This window comes from Dipodomys merriami, unplaced genomic scaffold, assembly GCF_024711535.1.
Source record: "Dipodomys merriami isolate MVZ:Mamm:240054 unplaced genomic scaffold, mDipMer1.0.p SCAF_5, whole genome shotgun sequence".
Classification (NCBI taxonomy): domain Eukaryota; kingdom Metazoa; phylum Chordata; class Mammalia; order Rodentia; family Heteromyidae; genus Dipodomys; species Dipodomys merriami.
In genome coordinates this window covers 22290291-22315422 of record NW_027206068.1, presented here as the reverse complement: position 1 = coordinate 22315422, position 25132 = coordinate 22290291, and the positions used below count along the sequence as shown (strand labels likewise).

Genomic DNA, 25132 nt, shown 5'->3' with positions numbered 1-25132 from the left:
GAGACAGGTTGTGTGCCTTCAAGCGTTTGAATTCCTGCTAGTCTTGCATTATCTGGAGAAGGTACCCTGGACAAAGGCCTTTGGTCTCTCCTGTCTTGAAGGCATGTTGAGGCTTTGTATCAGCTTTGTAAATACAGGCTTCTCCAACATCGGCTTCAAGTCAAAGCACATGTCCTTGTCCTGAATCCTAAGCGCATGAGGGTCTGAGATTCTCATGCTTCATACTAGCAACATGTTAAGAGGGCAGACAGAGCACTCTGGGGCATCTATGAAATTTCTCACTCCTCAGATTAGTTGCTTTTCCCACAATCTCCCTTCGCCCCCTGCAGATACCTCATAGTACTGGAGCATTGCCTCTCTTCCACAATTGGGGGCCATGCTGACTTTATCTTGGGTGTAGTTTCAGTGTGAATTAAAATGTTCAGACAAAGCATTTGGAGCATCGCAGGACCACAGTCCTTGATACAGCCGGTGGCCCTTTGCCCATCTAAATGTCACTGAAGTCACAGTCCCTTCCTCTCTCATTGAAGTTTCCAGCAAAGTTCATCCAATCCTTTTTTATCATCCCTAGATTATTTATTCATACCCATACAGATGAGGGAAAAACCCTGGCTTGGGCTGGGAAGGTGGCTCAGTGGTAGAGCACTTGCCTTGCATGCATGAGGCCCTGGGTTCAATTCCTCAGCACTACATAAGCAAAAAGAAAAAAAGCCCGAAGTGGTGCTGTGGCTCAAGTGGTAGAACATTAGCCTTGAGCTGAAGAGCTGAGGCACAGTGCCCAGGCCCAGAGTTCAGGCCCCATGACCGAACCCCCCCCCCAAAACAAAACAAAACAAAACAAAAACCCTGTCTTATAATTCTTTGTGAATTCCTACCTTTATTTTTGATCCTTGTAACCAAGTACCATTCTGATTGCTTTGCTTTCTTCTTAGAAACTAGAAGTTTCACAAGAAACTTTCTTATTAACCGAGCTTTGCATATTTTCCTCAAAGAATGAACTCTTTAAAATTGACATACTCACTAAACTGCAGTTTATCCTTCTCCCATCCTCCTTACCCCTCTTTCCTATACACATTTCAAGCAGGTAAGTAGCAGCTGTCATTTGCAATGCCTTTACTGTTATTTTTGTCAGGGCAGAAAAAAAAGCAGAACTCTGAACTCAGTGACTTGTACTGTCATTGGTAAAAGCCTGAACCCACTGTTTATTTAAGATACTCTGGCACATAAGAAGAAAAACGAGAAAAAAGGAAGAGTCATTAACTTCTATTTCCTGCACGGGGAACAGGAAATATTTGTCTCTCTCTTCTCCATGTCTACTAAATTTAACCTGTTAAACTAAGATAAAGACTTGCTAGAAAAAAAAATTAGAAAACAAAAAAGAAAAAGAAAGGAGATTGTTATCAGGAAGCAAAATCTGGCAAGTCCTGAGAATGCAGGTTTTTCACGAATCCTATAATAGGACTGCAGAAAAAGGCTGCAAGTTAAAGTCAACCACCAAACGGAAGGATTCAAGTATGCCAGGCTAAAGGTCATCTTAGCATCTGACTAGTTACCCCAGAAGAGACTCTCTGATGCTATCATACTATGTAAGACATCAGATCTTCACACAAACTTTTCCTTTCTGTTTCATTACCTTTCCCTACACACATTCAAAAGTAGCTTCAGCACAAATTGAATTTTTTGCTAGCTCAGAGCATTCTAGCAAATTTGTGCTAGAAGGGTGAGATTTAGACCCACTACTTTATACATTTAATTTTGAATCTTATCGAAGCTTGGCATCCTTTGATCTTTTTCATGAAGATCATTACTTTAGTTATCACTGTTTCATTTTGAATCTCTTTCTAAATATGACCCAATTTATTCTTAATTTTTTTGAAGTACATCAAATGACAGAGATAAGTAAAACAATCATTACATAGCATCTTCAACATTTTGCTAATTATATTTCTTTTAATATTCCAATGGTTTGATTTTCTTAGAGTATTTTAAATCAAGTCAGAGATATATTGTACTTGTGCATGCATCAGTAAGCATCTTCAATTGTGTATTTTAAGAATGCACAATTATAATTCCTTTACCATACAAAGTCAAACAATACTTCCTTAAATTAGTATAAAACTTATTCAATATTAAAATTTCTCTGATAGTCTTAAAAACATGCCATTTATAATTGCTTTATTTCAACCATAGTTCAAATAAAGTCCATACACTGTATTTTGTAGCCCAAATTTTCTACTGGCCATAAGGTCAGAGATCAACCACACCCACATTTAAATTACCATGTGGGAATGTGTGAGAATAGTCTTATTTCCTGCAAACACACTTTGGAAACAGAATCTGTGCAGACCTGAAAAGGCTTCCCAAGTACTGTAAATTTAATTCCTATTGAGGCAACAAAGCAAATTTTGAGCTATGTATAGAAACAGCAAACTAAACTTCATTTCAGTGATTTCGTTTTAAACCACAGGTTTAGTATACTTCCCCATGTCTAATTGTTAGTCACATGGCCTTGTTTTGAAGTATTTAGGGCACCTGCTACTTGGGCTGTTGGAGTTTTATAATTATGCACACAGAACAGCCTGCTAGGAAGTATTGATTTCTCCACAGCAGTTACAAGATGCAGTGTTTGCAAATGTGGAACAAAGAGTCCACTTCATATTTAGTAAGAATGGGAGCTCATCTAGAAAAAGAATGGAAAACTTAAACTCCCAGCAAGATGAGAACTAAAGGTGAGATGGTAGTAGACTTCTTTCTTGTAGTTTATACTTGCAAGTCCAGGCACAAATGGATAAAATTTGGGAGACAGCAATGTATGCCTTTCCTCTGCTCTTTATGGACTACTTATAGTTCTTCAACTTACAAAATGAAATACTAAACAATAACATATTTAAGAAAAGATATTCACTTATCTCTAGTTGGTCATTATTCTTCAAAATCAAGTGTTTTTTTTTTTTTTTTTTTTTTTTTTTTTTTACCAAAACCACAATGTGTTAACACCCCACATCCACTAGGATAATGACTCTGTCTCCAGAGAGGGACAAATGTTGGCAATTATGTGGAGAAACAGGAACTCTTGTGTTCTGATGGGAATGTAATGGGTACAGCAGCTATGCAAAAGCAACAGTATGGTAGGTTCTCAAAAAGCTGGTGGGCACTGCTGGTCCATGCCTATAACACTAGCTACTCAGGAGGCTGAGAACTGAGGATTATGGGTCAAAGCCAGCCTGGGCAGGAAAGTCCATGAAACTCTTATCTCCAATGAACCTCCAGAAAATCCAAAGTAGAGCCATACTCAAAGGGGTGTGCTAGCCTTGAGAAAAACTGCTAAGGAACAGCACCCAGGTCCTGAGTTCAAGCTCCACAACTGACAAAAAAAAAAAAAAGAAAAGAAAAGCTAAAAATAGAACTGTAATATGACCTATCAAATCTACTTCTGGAAACACACCCAAAATAATTGAAATTAAAGTCCCAAAGAGGAATATGTCCACCCATGTTCACAGCAGCATTATTCACAATAGCCCAAAAAGTATCCTATGCCTAAGTATCCAAGGATAGATGAAAAGACAAAGAAAAGGTAGAATGGAATATTATTCAAGGCAGGAAATGCTGATACACACTACAACGTAGAAAGATCTTGAAGTTATTTTGCTAAGTGAGTAGGTCAGTCCAAAAGGACAAGTATTGTTCAAATTCATAGAGATAAAAAGTAGAATGGTGGTACCAGGGGTGGGGAGGGGGAGAGGAAATTTGGGGGCTGTTGTTTAATGGGCATAGAGTTTCAGTTGTACAAGATGAAAAGGGTTCTTGGATGGATAGTATTACAGTGTGAATGTACTTAGTACCAGCAAACTGTACATTGTGAAAAGGTTAAAGTGCTATATTTAATGCATTTTTAAACCATAACTAAAAATATTTGATACATTTTTAAATGAACTATGCTGTTTGTGGGAGAGATAGGAGGAAGAAAGTGGAAGAAAGCAAAGGGGTGACACTGTCCAAAAAGAATTGTACTCATTGCTAGACTTAAGAAATGGCAATCCCACTGTTCAACATCTTAATAATAAAAATAAAATTGTATTTTAAAATAAATTATCGGAACCATATAATAGGGATAATGCTGACTACAGTGCTCTACATGCATTAGGGACAAGCAGCATTCACTCAAATTTCCCATAAGTAACCCAAAGCCCCTCTGTCCTCAGGAACCATTCCTCTCTTAGGAGGGAAGAGACTGGCCTGGTTATCTGTGCATTACACTTGTTGCCTGTAGACAAAAGCCTTTTGGTTTGGTTCCTACACTGTCAATTAGACCGCATGTTAGTGAGCTAAAGCAGGAGCCACAAATTTGTTCCTGTGAAGGTGAAAATGAGCACTTATAATCTTGCTTGCCAAAAAGCTCCAAGACTGGGAAGAGACAGAAAGAGAACATAGAATTCACTTCTCTCAGTTCTATGAACTTCAAAGACACTAAAACTCTAAATACTTGTATATTCAGAAAGAAGTTTAAAATTTCTGTTTAAAACTAATCATTACAAATGCATATTTAACATTACACATAAGTTTTGAAATACTTTAAATGCATCAACTTGAAGTCCTACCAGTCTGATGACTATGGCTGGAAATAACACTGACGAGCCTATGTGTTCATAGCTCGGATCTGAACACTGGGGAGGATGATGCAGGAGGATTGTGAGTTCTAGGCCAGCCTGAGATAATGAGATTATGCCTAACAAAACCAAATAAACAAACTCACCACCAATACAAAAAACTGTAATTTGTAATGGCTAATCTTGTCAACTTGATTGGATTGAGAGGCAACTGAGGGATTAGTAAAGTACATTTGTAGATTAGGTCAGAGATGATTTACTAAGGAGGAAGACTTGCCCTGACTGTGGGCAGTTCCATTCAGTAGGCTACAAGCATAGATGGAAACAAAGGGGAAGCAGGAAGACCACTAGCAACAGGCCTGCTCTCCTCTTTGATTCCTGGTCCCAGGAGGTAAGCAGTTTTGTTCCAATCCACACTTCCACTATGGTATTCTCCCTCACCACAGGCCCAGAAAAAAATGAAGCATCTGACTCTGGACTGAAACTTCTGATACTGTGAACCAGCAATAAAACTTTCCTCCTTTTACATTGTTCCTTCCAGGTATTTGCCACAGCAGTGAAAAGTCTTGAAATCATGAGCCAGCATCTCATGAACTTTATTAGCCTGTGACATTAAAATATGAAAAATTATAAATTCTCTTTTAGCATATACATATTTAATGACACACTTATGAATATATAAAAGGACACTAATTTACTTTGATATTGTAACTAATTTATTTTACATAACTAATATAACTGATATATTTTAATACTTTTACATAACAAGTTTAGTTAAGGCCTATAAGGGGTGTTACAAGAGTATACCGAATGCTTCATTTTGAATGTTTTATAAAAGTGTGTGTTTTAAGAAAGGCTTTAATATTTCTGAATATTTTCCAATTGTAGCAGTTGTACACTAGCAACAACCTTTAAAATTCACCTACTGCTTTGAAAGCCCCAGAAAAATCAAGACAGAACTCTAGGGAAATAATGTAGAAACCAAGGAATGAAGCAAATTATATTCACTCTCCACTTGAACTATATCATGGTGAGAACTTGCAAATGGAACATAACAAAAATCTTTTACTGTACTAGTGTTAATCTTTAGGGATGGAATAACAAAGAATGGATAGTGTGCTTTGAAGCAGTGCTTTACAATTTTTAGCCAAATACCTAAGAATCACCTGGAAAACCAGCTAAAACTCCCAATGCTGGGCTACCTCCCAGAGATTTTGTTTCAGTAGTTGTAGGTTATAGCCAGAGAATTTTCATTCCTTACAGGCTCCCAGGTGACTGTGCTGGACCATTTTGTGTTATCACTGTACTCAAGAACACTGCATTCTAAGTGCTCCAGAGATTTCCTAGAATGTCTAAGGGAAACAGAGAAGTAATTTAACATAAAATTCAGAAAGGTAGAAATATTTTTGTTTTGGGGCTGGGAAGGTGGCTCAGTGGTAGAGTGCTTGCCTTGCATGCCAGAGGCCCTGGGTTCGATTCCTCAGCACCATATAAGCAAAAAGAAAAAAAGCCGGAAGTGGCGCTGTGGCTCAAGTGGTAGAGTGCTAGCCTTGAGCTGAAGAGCTGAGGGGCAGCGCCCAGGCCCAGAGTTCAGGCCCCACGACTGGACCCCCCTCCCCCCAATTTTTTTTTGGGGGGGGGTTTGGAGAAAGACAAAATGGAAAAGTTTATGAAGTATACCTGCTATCTGCTATATTTAGCAGACAAAAGGATATGAGACTAAGTTCACAGCTATCCTGGCCTTGATAAAGATTTACGTGCAAATGCCCATAGACAGCAATGTTTAGAAAAGAAAACTTGCTATGTTTGCTAATATTCTGGTAATCCAACCACATTTATCCTGGCTTCCTAATTAGAGCCTGAAAAACTATAACTTTCTTCAGAAAGCATTTTGTTACAGTGTTCATTGAAAAATATCTTGCTAAATGAATGCCAAATTCAATATACAACAAGGTTCTTGATCTAATTTTGAAAGAGGAAAGACACAAAGAATCATCAAAACTTGGAGACTAAGAGGAATGCTCTCCAAGTGCAACAAACATTTAGGGCTATTTTTGAACTGAATGTAAAGACAGACCACGATTTCTTTTTGCTGACCTTTCATAATTGCAAGTTATTCTTAAGATGCTAACTCATTTGTTTTCCTGAAATCACCAGCAAGCAAGCACCATTGACCATTGTGATCAATTGTATACAACAAGCCTTCTTCAAATTGCTATGTATATTTGTAGGATTATATGTGTTCTGTTCAAAAATCATTCTATAACAAGAGTTCAAACAAAACTGTAACAGAAAAACAAACCCTGTCATCTCCAAGTTGTATTTGGATAAGCCCCAAAGAGAAGATACTCTCATGTTATTACATATTCAATTTAAATAAGTGAAATAATTTTAATAAATCTCAAGGAGGAACTAAAATGCAGTAATATTTAATGTACCCTAAAATTGCATAGTTAACACACCAAATTAAATGTTATGAATCTCTAGAAAGACATCATATGCCAATGGAATTTAAAATAATTTATTTTTCAAATATTCTCTTCTGTGTAACTAGATCTGTGCCATCAATTTGCTGGAATAACATGTTTTATGTGCTGCGGTAGATTAATAAAATGGATCTAACAGTCTCTTAGCAACTGCAGATGCTTTTAAAATCCTTTGGCTAGGCTCTTTATGACGTAGGTCAATGGTCTGAAGATTTTTGAAGTGGTGATGCATAAGTCAATATTTCAGGAAGTTTAATCTAAATTTATGTGACTCACAGTCTTCTAAAATTTTTGTGTTATTACACAAATTCTGAATGGTTACTTTATTGCTGGAAATAATGTTGCAATAATACTATATTTGAAAAATTATCATTAATTCATTATGACATATATAATAGTAGGCTGTTTTTTTCAAATAGAAACCAGTGTAAAGATTTAGTTGTAACTTTTTCCAAACATGTTAATTGATTTCTGTAGATTATTTCTGCTGATTTGGATTTCAAATGCTCTCATTTGTAAATTGTTCTTCATTTTTACACTTAAAAGTATAGTGATAAACTACATAGTGCAGGTGGTATTTTCCATAACTTACCTAGGTTTTGCCACATGCTGAAAATTTCACAACCCATTGTTACCCGCATATCACCATACCTAAAATGGAACAAAAGTCAAATCTGACACAAGGCCTCCACAACAATTGTGTTACTCTGAACTCAAAAGCAAGAATTTTTTTTTTTTTTTTGTCGGTGGTGGGGCTTGAACTCTGGGCCTGAGCGCTGTCCCTTAGCTCTTCAGCTCAAGGAGAGCACTCTACTACTTGAGCCACAGCGCCACCTCCGGTTTTCTAGTGGTTTATTGGAGATAAGAGATTCACAGACTTTCCTGCCCGGGCTGGCTTTGAACCCACGATCCTCAGATCTCAGCCTCCTGAGTAGCTAGGATTACAGGCATGAGCCACCGGCACCTGGCTTGAAAGGCAAGAATTTTTTAATTAAAGATACTTAGTGTAAATTTCTTGGTGCTTCAAAATCAAATCTTTACATACATGTTTTAGTAAAACAGATCTGTCTCATTTTTGGCTTCTACAATAATTTTGAATACTGGAAGATTTGGGGTAAAAAACAAGAAATTTCAAAATCTTTAATTTATGTAATAAATTGTCTCTTGTTCTTTGGGTCATGGCTTCTCAATTTGTGATTTCCAGTTTTGGATGTTTTGATTTGTAAATCACTTGGCTTAAACACCCTCAAGACAAAATTTCCCTCCTGATTACTTACTTTTCTAACACTTTTTTCTTTTTGGAAGGAGTGAACATCTCCAATTGTAGACACAACTGGTTTATAAAAATGACTGCAAGGTAAAAGTAGGAATCCCAGATCTATAAAAGAAGAAGACATTTAAATATATATAGGTGAAGTGATTCCCATATTTTGAGTTTATTTCACAAGTGCTAAGTGGATGGGATTAAAGTTAAAATAAGATTGGTTATGACTTGATATGAATACATAGAGGCTGTTATGCTCTTCTGCTTGAGATATTCTTTAACAAAGAAATTATGCAAGCTAAATAAATACTGTCTATTTAGATACTACTTCAAAGCTGAATTTGAGGTTCCATGGACTCTCTGCTTTATGCTAAATACTAGATATTTTGTTTCTCTTACAATATCACTGAGTGTTTCCAGGGAAGCTAAGGTATAAGATAGGTTATTTTGGTTTGAATTTGTTTTTCTGGAGTTCTTTCTAATGTAGAATTTTTAAAAATGCATATATTCCTTTGAATATGCTAATTGCTTTAAATTTAGACAGCATTTAAAAAGTATCTTTCCAGTCAAAAATTGTGTGTGTGTGTGTGTGTGTGTGTGTGTGTGTGTGTGTGTGTGTGCATTGTCATGCTGTGGTCTCCTGAGAATACCAACAAATCGTTTTGAGTCCATATTTTCTTGTACCAAATACAGAATCAGAAAGACATCAGAATAACATTTCCTGAAATAAATTTAGCTGAAGTAGGGCACACAGGACATAATGAATGGAAACGCTCCCTGCTGACACTGTGCAAAATGAAAGACAACTAACTACAAGAAATGTGACAAAAATATTCTTCGTACGCAAAAAGCTCTTATAAATCAAAAGGAATACGATAAAAACCCAAAGCAAAAATAATTCCAGTAATGAATTTTTATCTAAATAACTAGGGACATATACCAAATTTAATTTGGTAAGAATGTATATAAAAAGGGTGATTTGCAAGAATAGTGAAAAAATTTAGAGATCAAATAGTGGAATTGAGCAGGAAGTGGTGGCTAACACCTGGTAACCCAGCTACTCAGGAAGCAGAGAGTGAAAGGATCACAGTTCAGAGTCAACCCAGGTAAAGTTTGTGAGACCGTATCCACTCACAGCTTAGTGTGGTGACATACACCTGTCATCCTAGCTATGCTGGAGGCATAAAATAGGAGGATCACAGTCCAGGCTGACTTGAGCAAAAAAAAGTGAGTCCTGCCTTAAAAAATGAAAGTACAATGGACTCAAGTGCTGGACTGCTTGTAAAGCAAGTATGGGGCCCTGAGGTCATACCAAGTACTGCTCCCCGAAAAAAATGTAAAACTGATTATAAAATTCCAATATATTTTAAGTTATGATATAGAAGTGTGTGTGTGTGTGTGTGTGTGTGTGTGTGTGTGTGTGTGTGTGTGTGTGTGTGTGTGTGTGTGTGTGTGTGTGTGTGTGTGTGTGTGTGTGTGTGTGTGTGTGTGTGTGTGTGTGTGTGTGTGTGTGTGTGTGTGTGTGGTGCTGGGGTTCAAAGTCAGGGCCTGGTGAATGCTAGACAAGCAATCTACCAAGGAGATATATTCCACCGCAGCCTCTGGTTTCTTGACACAGTATCTCATGTTTGCTATACAGTTCAAGCTGTCTCTGAAGTTGCTATGTAACTAAGGCTGGTCATGAACTTTCAATCCTTCTGCCTTAGCCTCCAGGATTCTGGGAGTGATAAGTGTATGCTACCATACAGGTCTAAAATTGCATTTTTTTCTAGTATTTGTGTTTCTTTTTTTAAAATAAGTTTTTTTTTATTGTGAAAATACTGTACAGAGGGGTTACAGTTACGTGAGCAAGGTAACGAGTACATTTCTTATCCTTTGTTTTTCCTTTTTGTGACTCTTTCAGCACAAGCCAGACAGTTATATAGATACTTACCTTATAATCAAAGTTTTCATTTAAGAAATTCTTACGAAGTGCATCTGAGAGGTACAGAACTGTTGTAATAATAACACTAGGAAAAAGAAAAAGAAAACATTTTGAGTTGAAATTCTCACATTACTGAAAATCATTTGGCAAATAAGAATAAAAAGCACCGAAGATAAAAGAAAATCTCCTTCAATAGGCACTGGAAAAATGTTAAGATAATTCTAAAAAGAAAGGTGCCAGTTCCTGCCCCCCCCTACAGAAAAAAGGAAAAAATCTATTATGAAAGTTAGTTTCTTTGTAAAATAAAACAGAGGACTATCTATTAAATTACATGATTCAGGCAGGAATACATTAGTATCTTGATATCTGTGTGTTTTTATTAATTTCTGAGCAAGGCAAAATTATTAATGTAACCATAAACCCATTTTTATTATCATAAAATAAATAAAGCCTAGCTATGAAACAAACAGCACCCAATGACAGACTATATCATGCACTTACTAGATGCCCTCTCTGTGTTCTCCCCCATGGAAGATGTTAGGCTGAGAGTTATGGAAAGCAGAGTCCCACTCAGAGTGATAAGACTGCCACTAAAGAAACAATTACTGATTGTGAAGTTGCCTAGGACCCAGAGCTAAGGTGTGTGAAAGCTACAGGGAGCCTCACAGGCACTTAAAGAAAGGGGCATCTACTTCCAGGGTGAGAACACTCAGTAAGCCTAACAGAAGGGGCATGTAGAGCTTCATGTATCCTGCTTGAGAGATTAAGAAGAAAGGATCTGGTGAGCATTCTTGCTTAAGGCAAGAGATCTGCAATTTGTCCAAATTGTCCTCACTTTTTAAAAAATCCAGAAGAGTCTATCTATCTATCTATCTATCTATCTATCTATCTATCTATCTATCTATCTATCTATCTATCTATCTATCTATCTATCTGTCTATCTATATACACACATGCACACACACACACACACACACACACACACACACACATACACACACATATATATAATTGAATTTGTTTCCAGTTAGGTTATTTAATGTTGAAACAATATAAGCCACCAACGTTACTACAAATTAAGCAACAGTATATGAATGGATGATATTTAAAACCTCTGTGGCTTTTCCTGAGATGCACATGTAACACAGTGCTATGATGTAAAAAAGCCCCAGTTCTCAATACAAGATCAAGAAAAATATACATAAATGATGATAAATCACAACCTATCAAAAATAAATGATGTCCTTACAAGGCATTATTTTAAGAGATTAATATAAAGAAATGCTGGCCTGGTGCCAGTAGCTCACACCCATAAACCTAGCACCTTGTAAGGCTAAGATTACAGGGACTGAGGTTTGAGACAATCATGAGCAGAAAAGTCAGTGAGATTCGATCTCAGCTGAAAAAAGCTAGGTGTGGTACCATGTGCCTGCCATTTCAGCTATGGTAAGAGGTGGAAAATAGGAGGTCCACTGTCCAGATGCTTGTTTGGGAAGGAAGCAACACTCTATCTCAAAAATAACCAGTGCATGGGGCTGGGAAGGTGGCTCAGTGGTAGAGCGCTTGCCTTGCACGCATGAGGCTTTGGGTTCGATTCCTCAGCACCACATAAGCAAAAAAAGAAAAAAGCCAGAAGTGGCGCTGTGGCTCAAGTGGTAGAGCACTAGCCTTGTGCTGAAGAGCTGAGGGACTGGGCCCAGGCCCAGAGTTCAGACCCCACGACCGGAACCAAAAAAAAACAAAAACAAAAACAAAAAAAACCAGTGTTTGTAGAGTGCTTGTTTAACAAGCAAAATGCCCTGAGTTCAAATCCTTATACCAACAAACACACAAAAGGCTTTTAATTTTTTTCAACAAAAAGCTGAGCAAAATATATATCAACAAAAATATAAGAGCACAGCCGAAATCAGGAAATCAACTCCTTTTGTAACAGCCCCACAAAAAATAAAATATTTAGGAGTTAACTAAACAAGTGAAGGACCTCTACAATGAAAACTTTAAAAACCTAAAAAAGGAAATGAAAGCAGAACTTATGAAGTGGAAAAACCTCCCATGCTCCTGGACTGGGAGGATTAACATCGTGAAAATGGCAATACTTCTAAAGGCTATATACAAATTCAATGCCATGCCTATCAATATCTCATTCTTCAATGAAAAGCAGCCTAGAAATTCATATGAAACAATAAAAGACCCCAGATAGCAAAAACATTCCTTAACAGAAAGAACAGTGCTGGAAAAATATCAATATCAAATTTCAAACTCTACTACAAAGCCATAGTAATCAAAACAGCTTTGTACTGGCACAAAAACAGACCTGAGGACCAATGGAATAGAACTAAAGACCCAGAAATGAACCCATAGACTTATAGCCACCTAATCTTTGAAAACGGAGCTAAAAAAAATAGAATGGAAGAAAGCCTCTTCAGTAAACGGTGCTGGCAAAATTGGTTAAACACATGTAGAAAACTAAAGCTAGATCCTTATATATCACCCTGCACCAGTAATCAACTCCAAATGAATCAAAGACCTCGAAGTCAAAGTACACACCCTGAAAACACTACAGGAATAGGAGAAATTCTACTCTCCTTGGCACAGGTTAAATTTTTCTTCATAAAGACCAAGAAACACAACAAATCAAAGACAGGTTGGACAAATGGGATTGCATGTAACTGCAGAGCTTCTGCATGGCAAACGACATAGCTAGCAAGATCAATAGAAAGCCCATAGACTGGGAGAAGATCTTCACTAGCCATACAATGGACAAGGGTCTCATACCTAAAATATACTTAGAACTAAAAAAAGTAAATTCCCCAACAACAAATCCTCAAAGAAACAATTGCCCAATAAATAAGTGGGCTAAAGACTTGAAGAGAAACTTCTCTGAAGAGGAAAAAAGAATGGCCAATAGACACATGAAGAAATACTCAACTTCTCTAGCCATAAAAGAACTGCAAATCAAAACAACATTGAGATTCCACCTCACCCCAGTTACTATGGCTATAATCAAGAAATCTAATAACAACAGATGCTGGAGGGGATGTGGACAGAAGGGAACCCTACTGCATTGTTGGTGGGAGTGTAAACTTGTTCAACCACTTTGGAAAGCAAAGACTCCACATAGAGCTCCCCTATGACCCAGCAATCCCACTTTTGGGCATTTACCCAAATGATCACAAACAAGGCCATACTAAAGCTACCAACCTGACTATGTTTATCGCAGCAATATTTACCATAGCTAAGATATGGAACCAACCCAGATGCCCCTCAGTAGATGAATGGATCAAGAAAATGTGGTATATATACACAATGGAATTCTATGCCTTCCTCAGGAAGAATGACATTGCCCCATTTGTTAGGAAACGGAAGACTTGGAAAAACATTATATTAAGTGAAGTAAGCCAGGCCCAAAGAAACATAGGTCCCATGGTCTCCTTATTTGCAATAACTAGTATAAGTCTAGGACAAGCAGAAAAAGTCAAAAGCTATGTACATATGACTATGTAAGATGATGTTAAGTGAAATGAACCCCAAGATAGGGACACAAGTGGTTTTCTTCTTTCTTGCTATTGTTTTTTTTTAACATATTTAAAATGTACTATGTGATTTTTTTTGTTTCTTTGGTATGTTCTTCCCCCATGGTATAATCCCTGTTTTCACTGTATTTGATGTTAGTACCCTGCATCTTATATATACATTTTTCTAATTCGGTGAGAGGAAGGGAAATAACAAAATGCTGAAATAAGGTTGACCCATTGTAATAACGAGATGTACAAGATACTACATTGAAAATGAACTATACAACTTGTGGGGGGGAGTGAGGGAGGAGTTGGGGAGGTGGGAAGGGAAGGGATGGTAGGGGAAAAACAAAGGAGGAAGTAACAATGCTCAATAGGAAATGTACTCATTACCTTACTCATGTAACTGTAACCCCTCTGTAGAGTATTTTTGCAATAAAATACATAAAAAAATCTGTAATGTGTAGCATGTAGACTCATTTTGTATGTTTGCTATGCTGAAGCAGAGGACCTCCAAAATAAGACTTCTCAGGAGATTTTACAATGACTACTTCAAATGCTTTTCAGTTATGCCTAAAACTTTCAGCCCAAGGCTAAGAGGTAGCTCCCAATAACAGCACTGTCACAGTTCCTTAACACAAAAGCTCTCCAGCCAGTTATAGCATTTGTACTTAATTGTTCCTTCTTTGCATTGGACAATGGTAGGGCTGAGAGATTTTCTTCACTTGTTCCAATTCATCTAAAGCCATGTGGTTCCTCTGGTTTCATTATTTTACTTGTGAGTCAGTTTCTGAATATGGGTGTATTTCAAATCTCAGGGCTCCAACTCAGTCAACAAGAAAGGTTTGCAATCTGTTACCACAAATGGCCAAATAACTGATTTCTGCTGCAGAAATGTAGGAACAAGAATCAGTTTTGACAACCATAATTTATGGGCACTATCTACTCAAGAAAGAGGAACTGATGCACAGGGAATAAAAGTAACTGCTTCATGATTTTTCTAGCAGCCTGATTTAGGAATTATCTTCAGTCAACTCTGTCTAAATTCCAGCCTCCTCTGTAGAAAACACATTTCCTCTATTTGTTCTTTTGAAAGCTACTCCAACTTGAAAATCTGCTCAAGGATAAGCCATCTCCAAAAAACAATACACGGAGTAACAGAAACACCTTGTGGATAAACTGGGAATCAGCTATACAGAGATTTACATATTGAAAAAAATGAAGAGAATCTTAAATACAGTGCCTCCTTCCTCCCCAAATCAACAAAAGAACAAAACAAAAAACAAAAAAAAAATGAAGAAAATCTATTCTTGAAGTATGACTTCCCTACAACATGCTGACTTCACTGGAAGTATCAGAAACGGACACAAAACCATATAAGGGCAGAAAAAGATCCTGGACAGTCACTATGGGACTTCATCCAGCTACTGCTTCTGAAACTTAAGTGTGTAAGAGAATAACTTAAAAGACAAATATACCCCAGGGCCTCACCACCACCACTGGTTGGTTAATTTGTGATAGGCTGAACTAGTTGATTCTGATGCACTGATCATTCTTTCTGTGTGTTGCTTGAGGTTAGATAGTCTAAAAGACAGATAAGGTCAGAATGCAGAGAAAAATACCTCTGGGGTGTCTGGCCTTGTTTATATAGCCAGCAAGAGCCAAGTTAAAATACAAGTGTTTGTTGAATGACTGGCCAAATTATCCATTTGTATCTCTGCTTTGCTAAACTAATTTACCAGATCATTCATATGTGTGTATATATATATAATACATACACATACACATATATCTATATGTATGTTAGATATTGTCAAAAAAGGATTGAAATTAAGGCAGGTAAGTCTGATCCAGGCGGATAGAACTAGGAAAAAAGGAGAAATTTTGCTTTTATCAGAGAAACATGTAGTGCTGTGAGGTTACGAGAATGGGGAAGGATTTACATTGGTGATTTTAAAAGGTTTCAGTACATAAGGAAGTTCTGGTAGAAAATCAGTCACATGGCTACTCTGTATTTTCTGTTAGGCCCCATCCTTAACAAAGGGAAGAAGCTGAAGGAAAGCTTCAGGTACGCATTCTCCTTACCAACTCCTCTCAACATATAAGAGATGCAATGAGCAAGCAAATCTTGCATAAGTATTTGCAACAACCACTTACATCATTGTGACACACTTACAGTAACATACAGTTTTGATAAAAAAAATCACTAACTCTGTATGCATTGACATTGGCACAAAAAAATTCAGGGCTCCTGCTTTGCTTTTGTGCTCAAGGTTGGCACTTTACCATTTCAGCCACAGCTCTACTTCCCCAGATCACTGTTTCACTCCTCCCACCCTCCCTTACTTATTAGGTATTTTATAATTTAAAGATAAGTATCCTTAGAAAACAAAAAACACAATCGCATTAGCAATGTTAGCGGATACACTACAGGTTATATACACCACTATTCACAGATTTCTGCCTCCCTTCCTACCATTCCAGACAGATTGTGAGTGCTTCTAGTTCAAGTACAGCTTTCTGCTGGCGTACCTAATCATTGCCCAGGAATCAAACTGCAATACCCTCATCTACTTCCAAGCAGCTAGGGGTATAGGCTTGAGCCACTGCACCTGGCTAGCTATTGTTCCACTGGGTATTTTACCTTCCTGCTTCTCATCCTGCATGACAGGCATCTCATTTTTCTTGGGCACTACTCTACTAACCTATTACTTTCTCATCTCTTCCTGAGTGCCTCATTTAGTTCCATAGCTTCCATTCATAGTCATCTGATGATGACCCTAAAAGTACAGATCCAATCCCAAACTCTTCCCCTGTACTCTACTCAAGCACATCTTGCTTGTTCTAGCTTATTCTTCCTCATCAACTTCACTTTTCTAATCCGTGATCTATTCCTCTCAGTATTTCCACCTAAGTAAATGGTCTGCAAACCTAAGGACAATCTTCAATCCCTGTTTTTTCTCCCCCAATCACATCCAGTTATCTCATCTTCAAGTCTTACCCTCTTTATTTTCAAAATCGATCTTATTACCTTCATTACTACCTACATGTTCAAGCCACTGTCAGCTCTTCCCTAGATGGTTGCAGTAAGCTAATGCATTCTTCCAGGTTTCACTTTTGTTGCTCTACCCAACACTTGGGCCCTGATCCCTTTCTAATCGGTCCCTTCCTTCCCCCATACTGATGATTTTCCAGTTTCTGAAAATAGTTCATGTTCTCTTGGGCCACAGAATCTTTGTTCATGCTATTCCTACATAGGAACATTCTTCACTTGCTATTTCCTGAAATAATTTTTGGTTTAAGTTTTACTCCTTCATGAAAAGACTGTTCCTATTTCAGTGAAGAACAATGTTCCTTTCATAAATGCCCTCATAGATCTGTGCTTCTCTCTCTCTCTCTCTCTCTCTCTCTCTCTCTCTCTCTCTCTCTCTCTCTCTCTCTCTCTCTCTCTCTCTCTCTCTCTCTCTCTCTCTCTCTCTCTCTCTCTCTCTCTCTCTCTCTCTGTACATTGGTTACTGAGGCTTGAAGTCAGGGCCTTGAGCTGTTGCTTCGGTTTTTCTGTTCAAGGCTGGCATTCTATCACTTGAGCCACACAAGTGGCTGGTTAACTGAGATAAGAATCTCTTGGATTTTTCTACCCAAGCTGGCTTGAAATCAGGATCTTCAGATATCAGCCTTCTGAGTAGCTAGGATTATAGACAGGTGTAAGCCTCCCTTCCTCCCTCTCTCCCTCCCTCCCTTCCTTGAATTTCACTGTGGAGCTCATGCTGACCTCAGGGATTATAGGGATGTGCCACCATGCCTGTTTCAAAAATCTAATTTTTAAATTAATGTTAAAGAATGATAAAGACAAATAGGTGAAGGCTTATTTCTGGACTACATTGTATTTATACAATGAACTACATTATCAATTTATGCAATGGACAATGAGTTTCATATGATTTCATTATTTGAATGGGAAGTAGATAGTACAGTTAACTAAGGAGAAGAGAGGAGAGGGTTGAGGAGAGGAGGGCACACAGCAGGTGGTCGGTTCAGCATAGCAGTTTCTCATTTAGATTCTTGTCCATAAAGAGACTAGACTTGCAGCTTCCATCACTGCCAGTGGAAAGGCAGTGTCAGACTTGCATTAGCATTCGCTTAGGTTGCTATGGTCTGAAATTGCATTTTGCAAAGCATCATGGCTCTTTTTGAGTTTCCTATGGGAGAAATTTTCAGTTTAAATGCATTACACAGAGTTCATTTCTGAAAACCATGTTGCCATTTAGTTAATATAATAATAGACAAAAAATTCAAACATTGTATGTTTATCCAAAGGCAGAATTTATACTTCTTAAACAAATTATCCACTCATCTGGCCATGAGTGTGCTCATAAATGGAGTAGGGATTTTTAGTTTGGGAAGACAGAGGCATCTTTTCTATTAAAAAGCCACATTGTTACTGTACATTTTCAACATGCTCAAGAGAGCCTGGGTACCTAAGAAGAAAATGTTAAATTTACTTTCAGTATGAATTCCTGCCACTGAAAATTCTAATTCAAGCCAAAATATAGCTCTTCATGTGAGGCAGGGGGGATGGCCAAATGGTGAGGACCTCTTCCCATCAACTAGCTGCGTCATTCCCAGCCCTCACCAGGACCAGGACAGTTGATCCTGAGTAGTAAGGCCAGAGCAAAAGAGCAAAAGCTTCAACTTAAATCTGTACCATCCGGAAGAAATGATACTCCATTCTACTCACAGATATCAAAATATATATATGCAAAATTCTAAACAGAGCTATGTCACTAGTCTCAATTAGTCTTCAAAATGGAAAAGCTGCTTCTGTACTTATGTAAAATAGAATATGCCATATTACACTATTTGTTACTTTCCCATGTTTTTAACACATCATTTTAACACCTCCAAGGCTATAAATGTATACTGCAGCAGAAGCCACATTAAGCTTATCTAATCAAAATGTAATCCTGCATCCCTTGAGCTCTTTATCATCATACCTGGGAATCTGGGGGAGACATATGGTGACCTTGGCCTATGGAGAGATGTGTAGAGAATATAACCTTCACCCTGAGAATGTGGGTGTTGGCATTTGGAGGAGAAGGGAAAGGAGAAGCAGGGGAGGGTGGGCTTGGTAGTGAGAATGTTAATGAAATACAGTAAATAAGGAGTATGAAGTGAAAGTCAAGACAGTTTTTTTTCCCCTAAACTTCAATGTCCTGAGAACTAGAGTGACAGGAAGTTGAGAGCATAGATAAATCCATAACATCAAACTTTCTTAGAACAGTGCTTGTCATCCTGACTGCATCATAATCTCCTGTCCTTGCTCATGTTCTTTCAAATATCATTTTAGTTTTTGCTGGATATGCTCACTGTAAGTTATTTCACCAATTCTAAGAGATTCAAACTAAGGTTTATGTTAATAATTATCTAAACATCTGAATTTTGTGCTGAGGTTTCCTCAGAGTACTTTTTTCATTTTCATATTACTTATCATGATGCTAGAATACTGGGATCAATAAAAGTAGCTCTAATCGCCAGCTGTTCAACTCCAGGGTCATGTCTTATTCCCAGGACTCAGCGCATAGTAGTTGCTTAATGGATGGTTTTGAGTTTAAAAGAGTTATAAAAGATGAGAAATGATTCAAATGTCCAGGAAGAGTGATATGGTTAAACAAATTACGACACACCAATTCAATGGAATATTATTCAGGGTAAAAGAGAATAAAAATATGAAAGAATGAAGAATGTTTATTTCCAGGATTTTTATATGTAAGAGCAGTGTGCACGACAGCACATATATCATGTTGCCTCCTAGACTCTAAATAAAGTGTACGTAAGAAACAAATAAAAGTGATTACCCCAAGGTGGGGCAGAAGATAGATCAGGTCAGTGGGAATAGGATTTCCCTATTTGTTGTTTGGTATTTCTATGGTGTCAGTACATTATAAATAGTAATTCATGAATAATAGTAAGACATATTTTTTTTAAAGAAAGGTAAGTTATTTTAGTGACCAAGAATCCTAAAACCTGGAAGTTTCAAACTGGAGATGGCATTTAAAAGATCATTCTGTTCTTCTCTTGTCCCCTATACATTCAGCTGTAATTATCATCTAAAATGGCTTACTTGTTAGCAACCAAGCGCATCACAGTCCAGTCCTTTGGGAACATCTCCGGGCGTATTAATATTCGAAATACAGTAAATATCTGCAGCAGGAAATCCTTGGATAAGAAGGAAATACATCATATTACTAATTTATTTTAATTGTCAACACACACATCCCTGTAGACAGTCCTGTTGTTACCATCTCAATGTTAACAACTTTATTTTAGTAGTTTACCAGGAGAACTATGACCTTTCCTTTTCCCAGTACCCAAATCCATCTGGCTTGCCCAAGTGTTTTCTCTTCTTTTCTTAGACACAGTGCAAGTGATTCTCCATTGCTTCTCATTAGCTCTAAAAATTTAGGTTCTAGAAATAAAAACTTCTAACAGAAGATGATCAGGCAAATATACTCCCTTAAAAAATCTATTAAAATGTCCTTAGCATCAGAACTTCTCATTCTAATAGAGCAATAATTGAACCAATTGTCTTGATTTGATTAAGTAGCTGTTAAAATTTAGGAAGTGATGTTCATAAGGAAGCATTTTATATAAAAATCTGTGCTTCTCAGAGGGCAATCTTAGATTGTACTTGAGGATGTATGCATGTTTAGGGATTCTGAGTGAATTTTCCTGAATGTGTTATACAGAATAAATTCAAATGAGAATGTGTCTAAGTTGAGCCCAGTGACAAGTGCTTGCCAGCTGTGAGTGTCACAGATTCGTGCCAGAGGGCACAGGCATTTCTATGCTGGTTTTTAAGCTGACTGCCTAGAGATGCATCTGCCTTTTCCCTCCCTCCCTCCCACCCTCCTGCCCTCCATTCCTCTCTCCCTCCTTCTCTCTCTCTGATTCGTTTTAAACTTTAATTTCATTTTTTTCTTAAATGGACAGATTACAATGTTTTCTCCATGTACAACATGATGTGTTGAGGCACATTTGCATTGTGACACAGTTAAGTCTAAGTAGTTAGCAAGGGCCTTGCCTCTCAGAGTTCTCACTTTCATTATAAGAAAAGTAAACTCTCTACAAGTTAACTTCAGACATGGAAATATAACTTCTTGAAAGTTAATGAGAGACAGGGCCCAGAATGCCACAGCATGTGACCTATATATCATTTATATCTATCTAGATCTATATCTATCTCTATGCATAAAGTGTAGTTTTCTCTACTCATAAAGGGGTTGGCTCATCTAGCATTGATTTAGATTTACAAATTAGAAAAGTTAGTTTCTTCTAACTTTAAGTGATTCTAGGAAAGTATATTTTTCTTTTAAAAAATTGTCTTTCAGAAGTTGTACAAAAGGTCTGAGTCCAATGAACAGTACAGAAAAACAACGCCTCTTGCTCAATGATACTTCTTTCATCATTCTTCCCCATCTCTCCCAACTTCAACTATTGCTTTCATTTTCTTAATTCCATTTTTACATATGTACATTGAATATTATGACTGCATTCTCCCGCCTCTCCTTTCTTTATCTACTCCCCAAATATTATTTCTTGACAATCTAAATTAAGGCAACAGTGTGATGCTGCTTAAGAAATAATTCAAAACAGTAGACTTTTATTCATCAAATCCAACAACAGATTACGTTAAACATACAAGCTGCCTAACTGTGAGATCATGATTGCCATTCTCATCAACAGAAGACAGAAAGCTGAAAACTGAGAACCATGTGGTTCTTAATTTTTTAACACACTAACAACTTCAATCCAACCCGTAAATATTTTGACAAAGCCTTAGCTTCTTTGGCATTAGCACACATACATGGATATGTAGTATGCATCATGAGGAAACATTCCCACCAGGTCATCTGTCTTTTGATGGCCAATCATGAACAACAGTTTCCCAAATGTACTCCACTGTAGATCAGACAACTGTGGGGCAGGGGTGTATTTTATAGGAGTTGCTGTACTTAGACGCAGGAGGTTCTGGGTTCAATAGTTGCCCCCCAAACAAACAACAACAACTAATCATTTCACATTCTAGTCCTTTTGCATATGAAAACTGTGAGAAGTCCTTTTAAAAAAACATTTCTAAAAGCGACTCTTCTAGTTTTTCAGTTGATTCTTTTGAAGTTTTTCAGGCATAAATATGTATAGTTCCTGTTTTTAAAAAAACGCATTTGCACTTATCTTTCAAAGATGTCCCATATTGTTGCTTCTGCTTAAATAAACTTAAAGAAAAACCATCAAAGTGGTGAGTCATTTGTTTACTGAAGTTTATTAGTTTGGAGTATAAATAAATTATAAATAATGTGATTTTATTGTTCACCTCAGAACTTTTAATAGCATGAAGGGTGGCTGTAGGGATATGTGCAAAGTAGGGTAAGGAGGTGGGATTGGAATATCAGGGGAAAATTGGATGAAAGAATGAAAAAGAGGGGACAAGATTTTATCTACTGGGCCAGTCTTCAGTTGTTAGTCCAGGTACTGCTTTATGAACTAGTATAAGACACAGGAAGAGGAATTCTGAGACCAGAAAACCTGGGTCAGGACATCCAGAGAAGAAAGCATCATGAGGCAGGTAGTCAAATCAAGAGCAGTAAACAGGAGAGACTTTTAGAGACATATTACTTAGACAATAGTAATTATGTTATTTTCAAAATATACCAGAAATTTCAAGTATAAAATATCCTTGATAGCTTGAACACAGTGAAAGAATATTGGTAACCATCACTGTACTAAGCTATACATTTTTGTTTTGGTCGTTCATGGGACTTCAACTCAGGACCTGGGCACTGTCCCTGAGACTCTGTGCTCAAGACATAGCACTCTACCACTTGAGTCCCAATGCCACTTTAGGCGTCTAAGTGGTTAACTGGAGAGGAGTCTCACGGGGACTTTTCTGCTTGGGTTGGCTTTAAACGATGATCCTCAAATCTTAGCTTTCTGAGTAGTTAGGATTACAGGCATGAGCCAGTGATGCCTGGCTAGCTTTACATTTTTAAAAGTGCATTAGGCAAAATAACTCCCAAATGGTCTTCCATCTTTGGAAGCAGTAGAACTATTTTTCTATAATCAATATATTCAAATAAAGCAAGTTAAGATAATTATATGGAAAAAATAGAAATTCATTGGGGGTGCGCATTCATTCAGCAAAGATTTAATGTCTCAGGCTCTCTGCTTAAGGTAAAGATGTGGTTACGACTCAAGGAGCCAGACGCCATAAAAAAACACAAGGCCTTGTAAATGATCACAGTGTATGGTATGTGATCAGACAGGTGGGTGGCAGACTGGGACAGTGGTACCTGAGAGGGATTATATAGTGTGAGTAGAAATCAGAAAAGGGACTGGTAGAAGATGAAGTAATGTAGAATAGGTATTTCTGATAGAAAGAAGAAAATTATTATTAAAAGGCATATAGGTATATATGTATATATATATGTATATATATATATATATATATACTCCATATATATGGAATATTTTAAGAGGCTGGCATGAAAGTGTTTGGAAGGGGCTGGAGGATACTGAAGCTGGGAAGGTAGACTGAGGACGGAGTCAATGTGACAAAGGAGCTAGATTTTGTCCTGTAATGGAAAGTGCCCAAGTTTTAAAGTTGTATTGAAGCTTGATTAGATATGAGCATTTGAAAGCTACTGAGCCCATATATGGGGAAACAATGAAAAGTTCTGGGCCATGTATAATCTTATACCTACAACAAGCTCCCCACGGCTCTATTTGAAAAGTCATAATCACCAAAGAACAAGAGTCTCAATGTTGTACATACACGAAATATCAAGGATATGGATTATATGCTAGTTCCCAGTGGAAGGTGGGTGTATAATAAAACATTACTGACTACAAAAGGAGAAAGAAAAAAATACTTAATCACTACCTAGTGATTACTTTTGTTCATTTAAAAATAATGTAATATTTTATAGAAGGCAAAAAAGAATACAGACTACCAGCGCTCAGGCCTTTGCTCCCACACACCAGTGCTGACAGTGACTCATGCCACTCACACACAAGTACCTCAGGATGAAGCAGGGCACACTGTTCAAAAAGCCAGAAGCCACTTCACAATAACTGTATAGGCATCCTGGTTCTTTAAGAACAAATGGTGTTCAATACCACTAGTCTCTGTAGATACCTGAGAACTGCTCCATTCCCAAATTTGATTTGGTTTAGAGAACCAGTGGGAAATATTAAGACAAATCTTTGAATTGGTAAAGAAAAAAGCAGTAGTGCTAGGAATAAAGAACAATGAAAAGTCATTTAAAGCTTTAACATGTAGTTTTTCAGTATCAATTGTGATTTTAAAAATATGTATATACTTTTCTGTTGCTATTATAAGTAGTTGTACAAAGGGTTCCAATCCCATAAGTCAGGTTATGAGTATAAGGCATCTTTATCAATGGTGCCCCTTCCATCATCCTCTTCCCATCCCTATTCTCAAATTCAATTTTTGCATAATGTACACAGAATATAATATAATGTCATTATATTCAATGTGTATATTCTATGACCTAACAATTAAATCCAGGAACTTATTCCATACTTATAAAATCTGTATAAATTCATAGAGATAGTTGTTAACATACATATGTTTACTTCAAGATCCTTTCTAGTGACAAAATCAGAAATATCCAGACTGCCCATCAGATGGAGACAAGTTAAATTATGTAGCATTCATACAATGAGATTTGGAAAAACTAAAGTGCTGGAATATCTAATACCAGTAAGATACTGTCGTGTGAAAAAAGTGAAAAACAATATGAATAGCACAATTCAATTTAAAAAACCAATATATGTGTATGTATATAGCAACTATAACATAGAAAGTTTAGGAGTACATTTATGGGTTTTAACAACAGCTTCTTGTGGGGATTAGGGCATACAGGGGGAAGGAATAGGACATCTTTAGTTTCATGGTGTTTTCCCAATGTTCACTATGTCAGAACCTTAATTTTTTAATATAGTAGTATTGGGATCTGGGCCTCGTAGGAGGTGTCTGGGCCATAGAAACAGAGCCCTCATGAATGGGATAACACCTTTGTCTCACTGTTGAGTTCTTGTTTTCATAGACTAGCATAGTTTTTAAGAGCTGGTTGTTACAAAGAAATTATTCCTAAGATTTTCTTCTGCATATTCCTACTTGCCCTTCAATTTCCATTATGAATTGACGCACCAGAAGGCTTTGAAAAGAAGGCAAGTAAATGTTGGAGCCATAGCCTTGGACTTCCTGGCTTCTAGAAATAAGAGTCAAATAATGTCCCTTTTTACTGTCTAGTGTC

General features: G+C 37.2%; 1 protein-coding gene across 4 annotated transcripts in view; it reads right to left on the bottom strand.

Annotated features, from left to right (window-relative positions):
- Dock4 (dedicator of cytokinesis 4) overlaps positions 1-25132 on the bottom strand; it is a 431845-nt gene that overhangs the window by 63782 nt on the left and 342931 nt on the right. For all 4 annotated transcript variants that reach the window (XM_069996180.1, XM_069996183.1, XM_069996182.1 and 1 more), the window contains exons 27-30: positions 19918-20012; positions 10291-10366; positions 8371-8471; positions 7686-7744 (exon numbers count right to left, since the gene is read on the bottom strand). In XM_069996180.1, coding sequence (XP_069852281.1) covers positions 7686-7744; positions 8371-8471; positions 10291-10366; positions 19918-20012 — 331 coding nt within the window. The remainder of the gene's footprint in view (positions 1-7685; positions 7745-8370; positions 8472-10290; positions 10367-19917; positions 20013-25132) is intronic.